We start from the raw sequence: 20407 nt of genomic DNA, 5'->3' as shown, positions 1-20407 counted from the left end.
TTGCTTTCGAAACTTTATGAGGATGTTTTTATTTCTTAACACCATAACTAATGGATGTTTTGCTGAAATATCAAGCTTCGTTCTATGAGTCACAGTGAGAGGAATGTTTATGTTTCATTTGCCGCAACAGCCGTAGTCAACATTATTGGCACTTTTTGAAATATCTTTTCATAAATTAATTTATAAGCTTTTGCTTTATTAGTTTTAAATGTTGCCATTTCAAAATACCTTAAAATGGTTAGTTAAGAGCGGAAACTTCTGTAATGCTGAAAAATGATTTGTTTATTTTAGTAAGGAAAAATTTAAGTGCGACTTAGCTATGAATCTGTACGTAAAGTAAATAAATAACAATAAAAACATCCAAGTCACTTACAGACATTTTCGGCGCGTGTCACATTAGATAAACATTTACTGATTCCATTAAATATCTACATACTATTCTTTTATTGCACTTCTATTTATTACTGAGAAATATCATTGTAAAAAAATTATTAATGTTGTTCCAAATTCTGAAAATTTTAATAAATTATTCATTTTTTTATCTATGCATTCACTGTATATGCAAGGGGAAATTTTTTTAAATATAAAAGCAGTTTTAACAGAATATTTTATTTCAAAATACGGATATCAGTGTTTCATGTGTCTCCTGCTCGTCTGTATATTTTTGGTATCCTGCAATTATATTTTGTATCCTTTTTTTCAAAAAAAAAAAAAAAAGGTTAGGTTGCACATAAAGAAACGTACATTTTACCAACCCCGACCCAGCCTACCCGTCAGGGTATAAGACCTGAAAAAGTCGAAAACGGGAGAGAATTACCCATAGCACTATGAGGATAACGAGTACGCTAGCCTCGCTGGCAGGAAAGACACAATGAAAATATTGTGACATACTTCACCCATGGACAGCAGTGAAATTTAGCAAACCAATTTTTAAAAAATCCCAAGTATCAAATAGAAAGAATTTTGACAATTACTTATTTGGTACCTTGGGGAAATATAGTTCTTTTATTCCTGTTATAGTATACGAAAGTTTTTCTCAAAGCCACATCTGCTCGTATTTTTTTCGTATACTTAGTATAGAGAAAATACAGTAAACGTCAAAAATTTCTAACTCGAGATTTTGACGAATCGCCACGTTTTAGACAACCCTGAGTTAGAAAAAACACATTCTTGGAAATTTGCTGTCTGTTTATAAATTTGATATATGATGTTTACATCAAATTTGCACATTCCTATTAAAATTTTGTGTAAAATCGGTTCAGAGGAAGGCCGTCTGTCCGGCTGTTCGAATATAAGTTAACATGATAATTACAAAACGAAGAGAGTTAGATAGATAAAATTCGATACACAGATTTAACATCTATAGTGTATACACCTGTCAAATGTTGAGCCAAATCTAACTGCGGGTTGACTGTCTGTCGGTCTGTACCTTCAGAAACATGTAAACGCGATAATTCAAAAACTAGATGACTTAAGTATATCAAATTTGGTATGGGATTTTGTGACTGACTACAAGTACAGTTTTGTGTTAAATTTTTGTTTCTATCGATTGAGGAAAAACATGTCTAAAACACGGATTCTATTTTCTGGCACTATTAATCGCCAAATAACTCGCCAAAGATGGCACGATAGTTTCAGTAAAATTGCTAAATCCCCTCCAAAAGCTAATGTTTCGTAACTATTGTACTCTAGTGCCATGTAAGGCGTTCTTCGGCGTGATAAGTTTATTGGAGAGCATGCCAGAAAGTTTGAGGGAGATCACTGGCGCTGGTTTCTGAAAAATACTCCCCAAAAAAACATAACTATGATCGAAAAAATCGTAGATCTTCTTCTTTGCTATTTCTTTGCTTTCATTCCTTCAGTAGACTAGCAACGATGCAACTATTTCTTAACATTGCTCCTATAGCAAAGTATCTGTGGATTGTACGCGGAACTTTTCTTTAAAGGTTTCAAAAATTTCTTCTGTAATTATTTTGTGTACATTTTTTCATTTATATTTGATTTTATTTAAACTGCATGACAAATTTATCTGTAAATATTTATCGCCCCAGTTTCAGGAGGAAATTTAGGTTGTAAACAGTGGGCGGGTGAGGTAAACACAACTACATGATTAATTGCATATGCCAAACCTGTCTGCGTTGTGCATTTTTGCTGACATCTTTTTGCGACCGATCAATCACACGAAAGTGTTTCCCTTTTTCCCGTTCGTCTTTTTTATTTCCAAAACAGATCGTGTTCACATCTGCCTAGAAAGTTTAAAAACTGCCTTGAAAAAGACTCATTCTTTAGATTAGGAAAAGGATTAATGATGTTTCTTGAACTAATTGGAAGCGAAATATGCGCTGTTAAATAGCATTGGAGATAAATAAAAATACCAATTAAATAGAGCTAGACGAATGAAATTTAGTATGTGGCCTTTACAAAAAATGTGTAGATTTCTGTCAAATTTTGGGTAAAATCTGTTAAAAGAAATTTCTTTTGTCCGGCTGTTCGAATGGTTGTCTGAGGTGAAAACGATAACTAGAAACACAAAGTGAGCTAGATGTAAAACATTTGGTGCACAGATTTAACACTCATAGTATAGGCACATTTCAAATTTTGAGCGAAATCCAAGAAGGCATTGACCGTCTGTCAATCTGTGCTCTTAGAAACATGTAAATTTAATAAGTCAAAGTTGCAAGGACTTAAATATATGAAATCTGGTACGGAATCGTATGATTACAAGTGTAATTCTTTGCCAAATTTTCATTTCAATCAGTTAGGAAAAACGTGTTTAAAACACAAATTCGTTTTTCGGATACTATAAATTGCGTGCCAAGGATGAATGATAGATTCAGTAAAAATGCTAAATTCATGCCAAAGGTTAATATTTCATAACTTTTGTACGCCAATGCCGTATAAGACGTTCTCTGGTACGACAAATTTATTAGAAAGTATGCGAGAAAGTTTCGGGGAGACCATACCCGCTTATCATTAATTTGCATATTGTATTGCATTTTTTCTATTAATGGATCACTTTTTCTTTCAATCCGATTTCAGTGATTAGTTTTGACTTGAGTATTCGTAAACATTATCAATAGAGAATTAAACTTAAAACAAAACTTTTAAAGTTATTATTATATAGTTATATTCGAAATACATTGCAAATATTTTTTTTATCTCTTAAGCTCTCTGACAATGCGCATGAAATTTCTTATTATAGTTTCCGCTAGTTAATCAAATTTCATATATTATTAATAAGCTTGTCTAGACGGACAAAATATTTCTAATTTAACTGAAAATATTTTGTTGATAGCACGATCGATTAATTTATGAATAAATATCTGTTAAAACAATTATTCTACTGATTTTACTAGCAATGAATGAGCTAGATACTCTTTTCTGTGCAGCAACGAAAAAGCGATCAAAAACAGTGGAAGAGAAAATACGGAAGGGATTTTCCCTTATAGGGAAAATTGCGGGATTTTGTTTAAGCAGAGACGTAACTTTTGATCAAGACGGATGTTGATTCAGCGACTACTGATTGATTCATGCCCCGGGTTTGAAATATAAATTGTAAAAAGGTCAACGAAACGCGTTCGACTGAAGCACTTTATGGGAAAACGTTCGATTTTATAGTACTCAAAAGCAGACGTAAATTCATTCTATCGCCCGGAAAAAACGATCAAGGTGAGGTCACATTTCTGCTCGAACTTTTTTATGAATGGCATGTTAAGTTTCTTAATATTTTTGCCATTTGACAAATAAATATTACGTTTTATTCAGAATCAATTGACAAATAAAATGTTATAGTATTAACATAAAAGAACATATAAATTGTGTGTTATATATTGAGTTTTGAAATCAAATTTAGGAATTCAAAGCAGTTTTTTTTTTGTCTGATTAAAATATAGTTACACTAGTATTTTTTTTGCTACTTATTAGTGAGAAGATATTCGCCTTTTGTTTATAGTTGAAGAAATGAATGCGAAAGCTATCAGTGCAACAAAAAAATTTTTAAAAACTTTTTTTAAATGTCTGTTGAATCAATTCAATGTCAAACAATAATTTCCCCCTCTTTTTTTTGCAATTTTTAACATTATCATTTGAAACACAGAATTTATTTTTGCTTTATTTGTTCCATTTCCAATTAACATAGGAAAGCTGGTCTAAAAATGTATTCCAAAACAATATTTTTCTTTTCTGTAAAATAATGATCTTTATTCAAATAATCTATTTATAAAAAATTAAGAACAATTTAAATAATACATTTAGGAAGTGCAATCTTTCTGCGAATACTAAAGTAAAATGATTAAAGAATAAAAGAACAATCGGAGAAACCAAACGATTTTTTCTTAGTAATTCCGAAAACAAACTTTTCTTAGAAATCTATAACAGCTATAAAAAAATGTAAGAAATTACAGTTTTGTTGATTAAATCAGTCTATTATTTGCCCAATATGTTTTTATCCGGATACGAAATAATCTCTGTATTAAAGATGTTTTTTATTTTATAATATTTTTCATTATGAATTAAAGGGAAGAAAAATATCTATCTGTTTTTTTTTCTGGAAATCTAAATATTTTCTAATTGGCGAATAATTTTTTAATTCATTATTTTGTTTATTTGACATTTTCTTTTGTTACAAATCATTTTTATTTTTTATTTTTTTTATTTCTGCCTTATAGCAAATGTTGATGCGTAATTATGAGAAAAATATGTATTCAATGCGAATTTCTTTGCATATGGCGTTTATTCTTTGTTTTTAAAACAAAATGTTACATAATACAATAAAATTGAATTGTTTTAATATACAAAAATAAATCTTAATTGCTTGCGACAAATTTCACGAATCATCAATTATTTTTAGATTAATTTACAATTATTTTTGCAAATTTGCGTATGAAATTTTTTTATATATATAAAGATGCAATATATGTTAAATTTAAATCTAGATTTAAAATTCTTGTACTGCATTTTTGTACGCAAAATTCTTTCTGATTTTGTACAATGTTTGGAAGTTTTAAAAATTTTCTTTTTTTTTTATGCAATATTATTTACCCTCGAAATCTTTATGTAAAAGATTGTAATGATTATTTAGCAATAATGTTGAAATGAAATTCATATATTTATGTGTCACGGAAAATTAATTTTAGATAAAATGATTAAATATTCCTGATTAGATTAGGCGATTCCTGCTTTTGACTTTTTGCTCAGACTCAGATGTTTAAGGTTCAAAATCGCTTGCTCCTTCTTTATAATTAAACAACTTATTTAAAAAAAATGTTTTAAAGAATCAAGTATTTTTAATTTAAAATTTTAATGTCAAAAGCGGCATTCCAACTTATTCAGAAATATAAAATTTATTTTATATTAATCATACGGCATTTTATTTATAATTTATTATAAATTTTAAATTCTATGGCTATTGCATTATCACTATTAATATCCAATATTTCATTTAATAGTGGCTATTCAATTTGATTATTTCTTTGTATATTATTCATATCGTAGATATAATCGTCCAACGACGTCTGTAACGATGGACGATTCATACGCAGACTATTGTTGCATTATCGTATGCGGCGAAATGCCAACTTCTATTTAGGTGTCTAGCAAATGTGAGTTTTTATTTTTTTAAATTGGCAGATTTGTCGGCGCAAATAAACGTAAACTTGAATAAATAGTAAAGATAAATGAACTGAGGCCTGCAATTTTTCAATTCTCCCTTCAGGGACCAAACTGAATGTTACTGCTAATATTTTCTTTCAGAATTTTTTTGAATTTTTTTTATTTGGAATTACATGTTTTTTTATATGTGGATTTGTATTTGTTTCAATATGATTTTAATAATTAATTTAGATTTGAGTATAATAGATAAAGAAAATCCAATTCAAGATGCAAAACTTCTAATACTGTTATATATTGAAATTTAAAGAACTATTGCGAATAATAATCATTTTTTTTTATTTCTTTCAATGTACACGTGACTTTTTACAATAACGTTGGTTAATCAATCTATGACAATCATATCGGAGACATTCTTAACTAGGTAACAGCCCGTCTAGACTCTAAAGACAATGGATTCGTTGTTAATAAATATGCAGACATCCTCAAAATACTTGAACTGTATTTTAGAGTTTAATTATCCTTAAAGTTTCTTGCCTATCTTAGGTTAAAGATAGAAAAGTTGAACACTTTAGCATTGCATGAAAGATTTTTTAAATCATAATTTTTATTGCATTGAAGTGAAAAAAGGCAAAGATCTTATAAAATATGAATACATTTCTTTTTGTAGTGATATTTTCACACACAGAGAGAAAGCAACAACAATAACAAAACAAAAAAGCATGAAAAGTTAGTGCTACACGACAAATGTCTTGTATTTGTTAAGTTGTGAAAAGGGGGAACATTGTTATGGTGGAAATATGTTAGATTTTTACACATTTTTTTCGCCATTTGAACATCTTAATGCCTTTTTTTTCTTAGCGTGGGGTAGGGGCGCTGATTTGAAAAGAAAAAAAAAATCGGATTTTTTGAAAAGTGAAATTTTCGATTAGCTTCGGTTATCTGAGCTTATTAATAACAAAATGCAGTTAAAGAACTTCAAACAAAGAAAAAGAGAAAAATGAAAAGAATGATTTTAGCACACACGCACAAAAAAATCCCCAAAAAATAAGAAGAGAAAATGGATTTTTTTAAAGAATAAGCGAACTATTAAATTTATAAAACTACTTACACGCACACACGCACAAAAAAAAATGGATTTGTTTTAAAAAGAAACAAATTATTAAATTTTTAAAGCTACTACACACGCACAAAAAAAATCTTTAAAAAAAAGAAACAAATTATTAAATTTATAAAGCTACTGTTTATTTAATCATAATTTTTTATATAGATTCTTATCGTAAATAAAAATATTCAAATGCATTTCCGTACATTGTGTCATTTTTCGGTCATTTTGTAGATTATTTACGGAATTGCATCTCCACCGTCCCCATATTATGCAACTGAGTAAATAATTACTATATATCAGTTTTAAAACATATTTCTAGACTCGATTTGACTGAACTCAACTTTAACCCTTTTTCCCCTAACTTTGAATTTTTTTTTTACTCTCTTCATAAAGATGTCAGCTTGCAATATTTTCCTTCCACTCTTTATTTACGGTCAAGTTAAATTGACCAACACTCATTTTACGATGAGCCATGCTCAATTACAGATACCGTAAATAATCGAATCACGTCATTGCCATGACAACCGTCAGTTTTCTGGCAGTTCCGCGAACTCGAATGACTCAAGTCAGTGACGAATCGACTTGGAGCAAATAATTTTCGACGCGATCAAATGTTATTAACCCCAAAAAACACATCATCTCCTTCTCATTTGCATTGTAAAAGATGACTGGGGAAAATAGCTCTTACCATATTTCAAAAGTATAGATAAATTTCTGAAAAGTGCTCTTATTTGAAGTAAATAAATGCATTGAACTTATATGAAGTCTTCGTCTGGTTATACTTTTTTAAAAAAAATAGCATATTTGAAAGTCATCACAGATTAAGCTGCGATAACGAGTAAATCATAAAAAATCTTCATTCTTGTTAAAATGTCACTGCATTTGTTGGACAGATTATAAAGGGTGTCTCAAACTTAACGCAGAATTTGAATTTGCAAACATTTATGCTGTAAAGTGTTGAAACTATTAAAAAAACATTTGACAGCTGATAGTTTAGAATTAGTAAAAATGGAGTATTACAAGATAGAACAACGTATTAACGCTAGATTTGAATTAAATAAAAAAATAGGTTTTTTTTTCTTAAAATTGTTATATTTTTATTGAATTGTAAAGTACACAGGATAGGTTATGTTCGGAATAACACATAAGGCAAATGGCCTCCATGGCTTTGCTGCCACATATGCACTCTTTTGTCGACATTTTCATCGACCATTTTGGCTGAATTTCGTTGTTGCAGCGTTTAATTTTCCTCCTTCAATGCTTGTGGACTTGTTGGCATTCACCTTTGACTTCAAATAACCCTATAAAAAGAAATCCGATGGTGTTAAATCACACGATCTAGGTTGCCAGTTCTCAAATTTTCGAACTGTGGCCACCAGACTTTCATTATTTTTGAAATATTGCTCTTGAATGAAAACAGGTTTTTCTATCGGTTTACGCTCCATTTTTACTAACCCTAAACTCTTAACTGTCTAATGGTTTTTTTTATAGGATTGCGAACACTTTACTGCACGAACGGAGGAAAATTAAAATCTTGCGTTAATTTTAGGACACCCTTCATATAACTAATCGTATCTGGTGAACAATCGAATCAAAAGGATAACTAGTTGTTAAAAATTTCAATTAAATATTATAACTAAATCTTAATGCTTCTTCAGCGAAATTTTTTAAACGCCAACTTTTGTTAAATGTATAACTCATACTATTTTAGAAAGTTTGCATCTTTCTGTTTGTGTTACACATTTCCTAATTTTCTGTCTGTATCTTTAAACATCAATTGTATCACAAGAAAGAATAGCAGCGGACACACTTTAAAATTTTTAAAATTGCTTGATTCTAAAGTCAAATCTTAATTGTTAGTACAAACTCAGTTTTATTACGAGTTTAATCAATAATTTTATTAAAAATTTCTCGTATATTTAAAATTATTCAATAAGAGAAAATAAGCTGAATCATCATGTTCTGATTATCAACAGTTATAAAATGGGAATGCAGATATATAAATTACTTATTTGGAAAATATAACTAATTAATTAATTTATATAATAAATAGTTTTAAAAAATTAATTTAAATAATTATATATAAAATTGGCTTCTAACCAACGTTAATTATTGTACCATGTTTTAAAATTTATTTTCCAACTTTCAGCTTTGAGCTCAATTCTTCTCTCATTCAATGGATCTCGAGAAACAAAAATCTAAAAGAAATTCGAATTTCTAGTCTGAAATATCATAATATGTTAAGTGCTTCGACTTGATCTTTCTATCTTTATTTTATTTTTTAAAATTCACTCAAAATTATAGAATAACGATAAAAAAAAGTCACAGAAAATAATTTAATATAACCAGTGAACGTGAGTATAAATCCTGTAATAAAAAATGAAAAGCATTATTACAAAATATACTTAAAATTATTTTTAAAAAAACTATTAAAATTAAAGAAAAAATTATTTGAAACTAACCAGAATTTGAAAAAAAAAAAAAATTTATTCGAAAATAACCAGAATTTGAAAAAAAATTATTCGAAAATAACCAGAATTTGGGGAAAAAAATTATTCGAAAATAACCAGAATTTGAGAAAAAAAAATTATTCGAAAATAATCAGAATTTGAAAAAAAAAAAAAAAAAATTATTCGAAATTAACCAAACTTTGAAAAAAAAATTATTCGAAAATAACCAGAGAATTGGAGTGGATTCATAGAACATTTTTACATACTCTCTAATAAAGGTAATTGAGCACTTATAGCCTTATACCATTAGCGAAAGGTAGTTACGAAAGAGCTTGTAAGAGAGCGATCTTTAGCGGTTAACCGCTAGCATGCGGTTAATACAAAAGTATGTGTGTTTTGGATACTTTTTATTTTGCTACTGTTTAAAACCAAAATTTGACACAGAATTACAATTGTAAGCATGGAATCACATATCAAGTTCCATATATTTAAGATATTGCGTTTTTTAATAATCTGTATGCGAAATGTAATTTAATGCGTGCGAAAGTACAGGCCGACATATGGTTTAAACCCTTGATTGATTTGGTCCCAAATTTTATACATACCTACAGCTTATCATCCAATTCTCTTAGTTTTTTTACTTATCATTTTAACTTATATTCGGACAGCCGAGCAGTCAGACTGGAGGGATTTCAAGGAAATGCATCCAGAGATGATGGATTATGGATTTTCTTATGGATTTCTTTGAAATCCATACGAAAAACAACAACAACAATTTAAGTAATAAAGACCATATTCTACGTTTTATTCATTCTAGCTCAAAGCATTTTTGAACATATATGTTCACTGACAGACAGATTCAGGGAGATTTGGAATATGGAGATTCGCCAAGTCAAAGCGTTTTTGAATAAATGTGTTCACTGATAGACAAACAGAATTCAATGCTTTTCACGATCAGGGAGATTTGAAATACGGAGATTTGTCGACTCAAAACGTTTTTTAATAAATATATTCACTGATAGATAGGCAGAATTCAATGCTTTTCACGATCAGGGAGATTTGAAATATAAAGATTCGTCGACACAAAATTTTTTTGAATAAATATGTTCACTGATAGATAAGCGGAATTCAATGCTTTTCGCGATCAGGAAGATTTGAAATATGGAGATTCGTCGACTCAAAACGTTTTTGAATAAATATGTTCACTGATAGATAGGCAGAATTCAATGCTTTTCACGATCAGGAAGATTTGAAATATGGAGATTCGTCGACTCAAAACGTTTTTGAATAAATATGTTCACTGATAGATAGGCAGAATTTAATGCTTTTCACGATCAGGGAGATTTGAAATATGGAGATTCGTCGACTCAAAATGTTTTTGAATAAATATGTTCACTGATAGATGGGCGGAATTCAATGCTTTTCACGATCAGGAAGATTTGAAATATGGAGATTCGTCGACTCAAAATTTTTTTGAATAAATATGTTCACTGATAGATAGGCAGAATACAATGCTTTTCATGATCAGGGAGATTTGAAATATGGAGATTCGTCGACTCAAAACGTTTTTGAATAAATATGTTCACTGATAGATAGGCAGAATTCAATGCTTTTCACGATCAGGGAGATTTGAAATATGGAGATTCGTCGACTCAAAATGTTTTTGAATAAATATGTTCACTGATAGATAGGCGGAATTCAATGCTTTTCACGATCAGGGAGATTTGAAATATGGAGATTCGTCGACTCAAAACGTTTTTGAATAAATATGTCCACTGATAGATAGGCAGAATTCAATGCTTTTCACGATCAGGGAGATTTGAAATATGGAGATTCGGCGACTCAAAACGTTTTTGAATAAATATGTTCACTGATAGATAGGCGGAATTCAATGCTTTTCACGATCAGGGAGATTTGAAACATAGAGATTCGTCGACTCAAAACGTTTTTGAATAAATATGTTCACTGATAGATAGGCAGAATACAATGCTTTTCACGATCAGGGAGATTTGAAACATAGAGATTCGTCGACTCAAAACGTTTTTGAATAAATATGTTCACTGATAGATAGGCAGAATACAATGCTTTTCATGATCAGGGAGATTTGAAATATGGAGATTCGTCGACTCAAAACGTTTTTGAATAAATATGTTCACTGATAGATAGGCAAAATACAATGCTTTTCATGATCAGGGAGATTTGAAATATGGAGATTCGTCGACTCAAAACGTTTTTGAATAAATATGTTCACTGATAGATAGGCAGAATTCAATGCTTTTCACGATCAGGGAGATTTGAAATATGGAGATTCGTCGACTCAAAATGTTTTTGAATAAATATGTTCACTGATAGATAGGCGGAATTCAATGCTTTTCACGATCAGGGAGATTTGAAACATAGAGATTCGTCGACTCAAAGCGTTTTTGATCAAACGTGTTCACTGACAGACAAACAAAATCATATGCTTTTCACGTTCAGGGAGATTTGAAATATGGAGATTCGTCAAAAGCTCAGGTTCGATTTTTTTTACAGTAGTATCTCTTTTTGTGCTTCGTATACGAGAAATTAAAAACTGATATCTCTGAATAGTTTATTTTTAAAATTTAAAATGGTGTACAAACGTTGCTTATGCTATAATGTACTCCAAATTATTGAAAGGCATTAACATCTCAACGCAATTAAAAATTGAACTAAAATTTTGAAAAACCATTTCTTAGTGAATATTATTATACAAGAAATAACTGAAGATAACTTTGATATATCTAAGTCCAACTGTATGCTCTGTATTGCGTTTTTAGAAATATTTGGTTCATGTATGTGTATGATGCATTACAGAATTTATAGATAGTATTCAGGTAACAGCATTATCATGTAAAATGTCTTTGTTAAGAAAGTAGAAAAATAAAAAGCTTCCTAAAAACGAATGCCGCAAAAAAGGAATGCCCAAGAGGGATGAGGAATTGTGTCTAGACGGTCGCATGAGCACAACTTTGTTAACTGCGAACGCAAGAAAGTATGTTTGTGATTCTTTTCAAAGAAAGGAACAAAATACTTCGGCTGAAATACGTTGCGCCATTTTCTTTAAAAAATGTAAAAATAAACAAACAAAAAAAATGTTTTTTTTTGCGGTTTTGAAATTATTTGTCAAAGTTTCCGTCCTTTAAAAATCTAGCTTAAACAATTTTTTTTTTTTCATATTCAAAGAGAAAATATTATAATCGTCAAAAAGTATTTGCTTAGATATAAGTAATTATATTACTTAAAATTTTGACAAGTTTGCATGTTTCAAACCTCCTCGAGAAAAAAGAAAATCATTTTTCGAATTATGATTGTCTGTGGATACAATAACTAAAGAATAATTTGTGCTAGATGCATGAAATTTAGTACGTCATTTTTAAAAAGAAATTGAAACTTTTGCCAAATTTTGAATGAAACACACAGGAAGTTGTCGATCCGTCTAAATACAAGTAAACACCATAATTAAAAAAAACACAAAACGCTAAAGGGATAAAACTTGGTACACAGTTTTACATCTAAAATTAATTTCCTTATCAAATTTTAAAGCGAATCCATCAAATGATTGACCGTCTGCCCGTCTGTGCATTCGAATGCGTGCAAACATGAGTATTCAAAATTGTAAAGATTTAAATAAATTAAATTTAACATACGATTTTGTTACCAAAGTTGTAGCTTTAAATCAAATTTTAGACCAAGTCGATCAACAAAAGGCTTCCAGAATAGGTTCTGTTTGCTGTTTACTGTATTACGAAGCACAAAATGCTCATGTGCATGACTAGGAAAATAAAAATATGAGCCTTGTGACATACATGGCTTTGCTCAAAGTACGCAATTTTTATGTTGAGAAAAGGGAAAACAGCATCCTTATTAGGAAGTGTGCGAGGAAATTTATAGGAGAACTCTTATCCACTAGTTAGGATTCAAAAGTTCATGTCACGATAAATCAAATGCATACTGATGTCTGTTGATCCAATGGGCAGTACTGCTAGTTTGGCATCATTAATTGAAAAATTACTTTTTATTATATCGATAAATTGTTTGGCATTATTTTGAAAAGTATTAATATACTAATGTTTATAGGTTGGCATACTATTTGTAAATTGAAGCATGCATGTTTGAAAACCATGCTAAGTCTTCGCTGAGATGAACTAGAATACTAAATTTGGAATGCAGTTTACATCTTAGGTAGCAGGTGCTCACTAAGAAAGGGTTTTCGGAAATTTATTTAAATTTTTAATTAAAAATAAATCGAAATAACATTTTTACTCAACCCTTCGAAGCATATGATTGCTCAAAATCTGTTTATATTCTTTTTACGGTTAAAACAATTAGCTTTTCATTGACACCAATTTTATTTCTATAAAATTTTGTTTCCCTTATTTAATAATTAAAAAGAGAATTCTTATATTTTGTTATATTTTAAGCCGATACTTTTCATTGTTTTAATTGCTGCATTTATGCGATGTTAAATGTATTTTTTGTGTGCATGTTGTGTGCCGTTTGCTGTAGTTATGATTTTTAATAATATTATAAAGGCAAACAAATGAATCCTAAAATATTATCTTAAAATATATCGGGCAATTGATTCGAATTTGATAAATTTTTTCTTCTGGATATGAAATTAGAATACCAAAGGAATAGACATCCGTATTTCATATATGTAGCTTGTGATGTTTTTGAATTATCTTTTACGCATACATATGGTCAGACAAACAAACAATCAATCCATTGATGTGTTTTATTCCTATATTAGACACATAATTACAGTTTGGTTCAAATATCACATTCATTTAGCTTTTGACGTATTTCTATGACATAACTTAAATATTCATAATGATTAAGTCTACCCCTTGACGGATTGGCCCCAAATTTGGCACATTTCTAAAAATAAAACCTTAAGCTAAATTTCATTTCTCTAGCTCCTTAAGTTTTATAATTTTTGTCTTAAGATACAAAGTGAATTTGAAACGTGAAGATTGACCAAAATCCAGTATTTTATAAATATCTCTTTTTTTGCATACTTCATATGAGAGAAAGTTTAATACTCAAAAGTACTATCGTTAAAATAGTTATCGTCCGTTTCATGTAACCATTTTGTACTGCTAGTTATATTCATTCCCATGTAAAGCACAAGTGCACTGCTCCAATTTAATTTTAGAATCCCTTGTGCATTTTTGAATTTTGGAAGAGGAGAAAAAGGAACGTATTATCACAGCTCGTTATCGGACAATATATAACGAATTAGAAAACGGTTATGAAGTTTATCACATGACTTGGTCACACCCCCCCGGAGGGCACCTTAAAAATGGGCGTGAGAGACTACTGATGTGATTATTAGTTCTAAAGTGATTTGTTGGTACATAAATGGTGTAGAGTTGGCTATAGACTGCCTATGACAGACGTGCCTCCTACTGGCTGGGTTGTACCGTGGTCAGTGATGGTGCTTAGGATTTAACCATAGTTCCTGCCAATGCAGTCGCCGTATTCCAGTCATTCAGACTTATTCTTCGTTAAAATGTTTCCAGCGTCCATTTAATTTTGTATTATAATAATTATATTTAATTATGTATCATAATTAATATATTTTTCTTTTTTTTTTACAGCAAAGCAAAGGCAATGAGAAGACCTGCGGGGTGGTCAATCTGGACTACTACGACGTGTGCGAGGAGAACAACCCCAAAGACAAAAAGAACCCGTACGTCTTCATCATTGGGACTTCCGTCAGAGGATTCTTTGATGTAAGCTCAAACACATCTTTTTCAATTTGCTTTGTCTCTTCAATCTCTATTTCAAGTGACACGGAAGTTTATTTCACTCGGTTATGAGCCGTTAAGTGACTGTAATGAATTTCGGAAAATCTCTATTGAAATCAAAAGTGCTTTCATAATAATTTTTTTTTTAATATGCTACGAGGCTAGCCGTTTTTTAAATACTTTTATATTTTATTTATATTGGTGTATAAAAATGCAGAATACGAGATTTCGTTTCATTTTCATATTTAGATCCTAGGTCTAATTTATAAGTGTTTGTTGAAAAAGAAAACTACCTTGTCTGCTTTATACATGTTTAAAAACGGTCTAAAGGCCAGAAATAATAATAACATTTTATTAATGGGATGCAATATTTAATTCGATTCAGTTGCAATAGTTATTTTCTAAAGTACACAATCTTATTAGAATTCGAAACTGAATTCATTAAATAAGAATGGCTTTCTTCAAGCGCTGGTAATGCGCAGCTTCCTGTGTGGTGGTTGGTTCTCGCTTCCCTTACGAATACAGAAAGAAGGGGGGTTAGATACTTCCCATCGATGAAAGGACGTACTTCCCTAGGGAAGAGTTGTGCCGTGGCCGGTGATGATCCTTACGACACAACCACCGTTTTCACCAGTGTTGCTATCGGGATGGTCCAGTCAATTTAGATTAATCCGTTTACCTAAGGGCGGGTCGGAATAGTCAGTTAATGGTTATGGTTATTAATAATTTCCACAAAGGAGATATGAGAATGTGAGTCCGATTTCATGACTGACTCTCGCTTCTTGGATGGTAAATTAAAGCTGTGAAGTTGAATTATCTTCATTTCCATTACGGGTAGATCTGATAGAAGGAGTTATACCTTGTATGGTTATAACCATTAAGATTGAACCAAAGTTTCCCGCTTCCATGATGTTGTGACGATTCCCTGTCAGATTACTCAGGATGTTTAGGCAGGGCGGGAGTAATTTCGACATGATTATGATTATGGATTTTCAAATATTCTCTTTGGCTTCTTTATCTATATTCATAAGAAATGTTATTAACAGATTTTGCTCCACTCTACCGCATTTAAAATAGAAAAATGCTTATAAGATATTATCTTTTTTTCTATTTTACTCTCTAACTGTTTCTGTTACGAATTGATTTGATGCGATTTATCCGATTAACATCCAGTTTAAAAGTCTCGTAAGAACTATTGATAATTGATACCATAATTTTGAATCATTTTCAAAGACGATATCAGCATAAACGAAAATCTCATTTCCCTCATCCCTTGTGGCGAATTGAAATGAGCGAGGAAAGAACCTGGGATCTTGTGGTTCGTAACCGAGTAACATGCCCACAATACAAATGCAATTGCCCGTGCAGCGTAGCTGTTAACTGGCTTATAAGCTTTTAACCACAAACTCTCTCTCCAGTGAATCAGAGGTGAAACAAACGATATGATTGTTGAGTGGTGATGTATTTAGCTGTTCAGTCTAATGCGCTTGTACTCATTTGAGTTGGCGCGCGCGCGTGTGTGTGTGTTTGCGGTTGCGCCAAGTGAATCTGACGGCTGTGTGTTGCTGCGTCTAGTAAATCTAACGACTTTGGATTGCTGCACCAAGTGAATCTGACGAAGGTTGAAGAATCACGCCCGGGTCACCAATGTGACGAATTGAAATGAGCGAGGATAGAACTTGTGGTTCGCAGCCGAGTAACATGACCACAATACAAAAGCAATTGCCCGTGTGTAGCGTAGCTGTTAACTGGCTTATAAGCTGTCACCACATCCTATTTTGCACTAATATAAGAGCCTTCAGTGTTAAAGCATGAAATGGCAGATAAATACGATTAAGAAGAAGAAGTTATTGATTCTGTCCTCTACTATGGTCTTTATCGATATTCTATGAAACCTAATAGAAATACTTTATACGCTTTAGAATCGAATTACTCGTTGCTATTTAGTTATTTATATTTATGTCACATTTCGAAGCAATGGAAGTGTAGCTGATTAAGATTTTTATCCAATAAACAATGCTTGGTTGCCCTTTGGTTTTTATTTTTACAATTTGACATCACGCACACACATAAAATATGAACGAAAAGCACATAATAATTAGAATAACACAATGCATTTCAGATGCAATATTGCTGCTAACTAAGAGCGAGGTGTGCCAAATTCCATCAATATATTCCAAAACAGACACGGAAGTGACATACATGTGCCCGCCACTCACTCTCAAACTATATAGTTTAGAGAATATATGCAGCGCCATCTATTAATAACATTAATGAACCTATTTAGCATATAAAGTGCCCAAGAAACCTTTCCTCTACAATAGCTAGGATTTTATACTGGACATTTCAAAGGCATGAAGATCTCAGAAACCAATATAAAATCCTATCCCATCTGCAAGTACTGTCCCCATTCGCAACTCACTCCAGATCATGTTTTTGACTGCCAGGCCATTATCGGTTCCCTCTTTCAACTTTGAGCATCCCCAATCGAAATCCTCCATAGCCATCGGGCTCCAGAACTTGCAGATCTTGTCACCAAGGCTTTTGGAGGACTCTAATCTTTTGCACTAGCACTGGATGCATAGACACTGCTACAACAACAGCATGTAAATATTTACACAATAAAAATAAAAATTATAAGTAACATAATTACGTGAACAAAAAAAAAGTTCGAACAATGGCCAAATGCCACCTGAGCCAGCATCCTCCTCTCCTTAACTTCCGCTCTACACCAGTGCAAGGACATTTGGCCTGGCGGATTTAGTGTTCAAGAACCACGCTTACAGGTGGTTTTTCGATGGATTAAATTGTTGAATTGGAACCTAAATAACCGAAATTTATCACCAGGTCATTACTATCTCCTTGTTGTTTTTAGAGGTTTTCCTCCCCCCTCCCCTGGAGAAAAATACCTGTTCGTAACCTAGGGCTCACTTTGACCAACTGAAAATGCCAACTGAAGATTATAAATACGTTTCTGATTATATGATTAGATCATATGGACTTAGAGCCACTAACTACATCACTCCGTTTGAAACTGACGCATAACCAGGATTATATTCCAGCATACATAGTTGTTTTATATATGATTGATGAAATATCACATGATCATTCTTCTTCGAATTTTAAAGAACACCAAAAGGAACCTGCCATTTCACAGCTTAAATTTAGGGGATGTTCTAAAAGCATTATAATAAGGTCATAAAAATGATTTATGATCATACGACATAATTTCTTACATCGGTGATTTGAAATTCATAAATAAATTGATTGTATAAGCTTTGACTGATTTGTTAAATTATTGTCCATTTTGAAGCTACGTGAGAATCATTGGAGATGAGGCTTGCACTTTGAAACCTTGGTTAGATAATGACACATCGGAATTACTCCAGCCTTGCACAAGCATTCGGGTTAGTCAAAAAGCTGCTGTTCCGACAACAAGGAGTTTGTGATGAATACCTTATAAACAAGTTAACAGGTACGCTACCTGAGCAATTGCTTTTGTATTGTGGCCATGTTACTGGGCTGCAAACCACAAGGTCCCAGGTTCTATCCTCGCTCATTCCAATCCCCCGCATTAGTGACCTCGGAAGATGAACCTTCAACCTTCGTACAGCTGTTGTGACGCCGTCTACCCACAGCAACCCAAAGTCGTCAGATTCACTTGACGTAGCGACACAAAAGGGCTGCAGCAACTCAATGTCGTCAGACTCACTTAATGCAGCAACAGCATCAGTAACCACACACGCTCGTCATAACGCTTGGCGCTACTCAAATGGGTACAGGCGCATTAGAATCAACAGCTAATACATCACCACTCAACAGCCATATCGTTCGTCTCACTTCCGACTCACTAGAGGGAGAGTCTGTGGTGAATAGCTTATAAGCCAGTTAACAGCTACACTACCCGAGCAATTGCTTTTGTATTGTGGTCATGTTACTGGGCTGAAAATCACAAAGTCCAAGGTTCTATCCTCGCTCATATCAATTCGCTACAAGTTTAAAAACTAAGATTGTGTTTGAATGACCGTAACTGGCCCCAATACAGCCATCCTTCCCATAGAAGGTAATTTCAGCCATGGAAATGGAGGTAGTTTCGTCTCCGTTGCCTTTAATGTAACCATTTCAGGAAACATGAACAAAGTACCATACCGTAGATTCTCATTCCCATATTAATGGTAATTCTCGGTGTAAAACCTTGTTTAGATAATGAAACCGTAAGTTCTACCTTTCCATATGACATTTGACTTCCAAATGTTGTTGACTCGAACTCGTAATAAAATATTTTTCGATCTCAAAAGATGTTGCTTTATGAATTATTTTTTCTGCAGTTTCTGACATGGAACTATTTATGGAATGATAATTTTAAATACTGAAATAGTCTTCGAAAGAGTTTTGAATAATCCTGAAATGTGAGGATGTCTTATAATTTTAATTAACACGGACGAAATTATCTTAAGCTAAATATACCTATAAATTCAAACGAGTGCGATTCTGATAAGAGTAGCGGTCGTGCAAGTAACATAATTAGATATTGTCAGGAAAAATTAAAATTTTAAACCTGATGCCATTATTTTTTAAAATTTTTTTTCATTCTTAAGATTTTTTCTTTCTTTCTTTTTTTTTTTTGCAATTATTCCATCCATTTCTATTTATAGATGTTCTTCACCGAGCATATTATAATTCATATGCATGCCACATACAATATGCCACATTATTTCCATATGATATTGGCAATTTTGTTAATGGTGTTAATAGGAATGTCTTTACATAATGTCATTTTGTTTCTAGTCTAATATGACGAAACGCAAAGGGAAAAAAATGACTGAAGTTATTTAACTCTTTGTAAATACATTTATATGCAAAACAAACACAAACATACACACGTGTATGTGTGTATATATATACATATATCTGTGTGTGTGTGTATATATATATGTGTGTGTGTGTGTGTGTGTATTTGTGTATGTGTGTGCGTGTGTGTGTATGTATATGTGTGTGCGTATGTGTGTATGTGTGTGCGTGTATGTGTATGTATATGTGTGTATGTGTATGTGTATGTGTATGCGTGTATCTGTATGTATATGTGTGTGCGTGTGTATGTACATGTGTGTGTGTGTATGCGTGTATCTGTATCTATATGTGTGTGCGTGTATGTGTATGCGTGTATCTGTATGTATATGTGTGTTCGTGCGTATGTATATGTGTGTGTGTATGCGTGTATCTGTATGTATATGTGTATATGTATGTGCGTGTTTGTTTATGTATATGTGTGTATGTATATGCGTGTGTGTGTATGTATATGTATGTATGTGCGTGTGCAACTTTGTAGATAAGTGGCCGAAAAGAAAAAAACTTTTGAAATTTTAGCTCCGATTTATTTCACCATAGAAATCATAATTTGTACAGAGAAAAAGCGATAAGCGATGCATCAGTCTACAACGACACAAGAACAAAAGAGACTGAAATTTGTC

At 31.8% G+C, this 20407-nt stretch overlaps 1 protein-coding gene across 2 annotated transcripts in view; it reads left to right on the top strand.

The window, feature by feature from the left end:
• Positions 1 to 20407, top strand: part of LOC129972405 (pleckstrin homology domain-containing family O member 1-A-like) — an 87281-nt gene that overhangs the window by 33357 nt on the left and 33517 nt on the right. For both annotated transcript variants that reach the window (XM_056086528.1, XM_056086530.1), the window contains exon 3: positions 14787 to 14921. In XM_056086528.1, coding sequence (XP_055942503.1) covers positions 14787 to 14921 — 135 coding nt within the window. The remainder of the gene's footprint in view (positions 1 to 14786; positions 14922 to 20407) is intronic.

The sequence above is a fragment of the Argiope bruennichi genome, chromosome 6 (assembly GCF_947563725.1).
Source record: "Argiope bruennichi chromosome 6, qqArgBrue1.1, whole genome shotgun sequence".
NCBI classification, from domain to species: Eukaryota; Metazoa; Arthropoda; class Arachnida; order Araneae; family Araneidae; genus Argiope; species Argiope bruennichi.
Note: the sequence above shows the minus strand (reverse complement) of the source record. Positions and strands in the feature narration are given on the sequence as shown.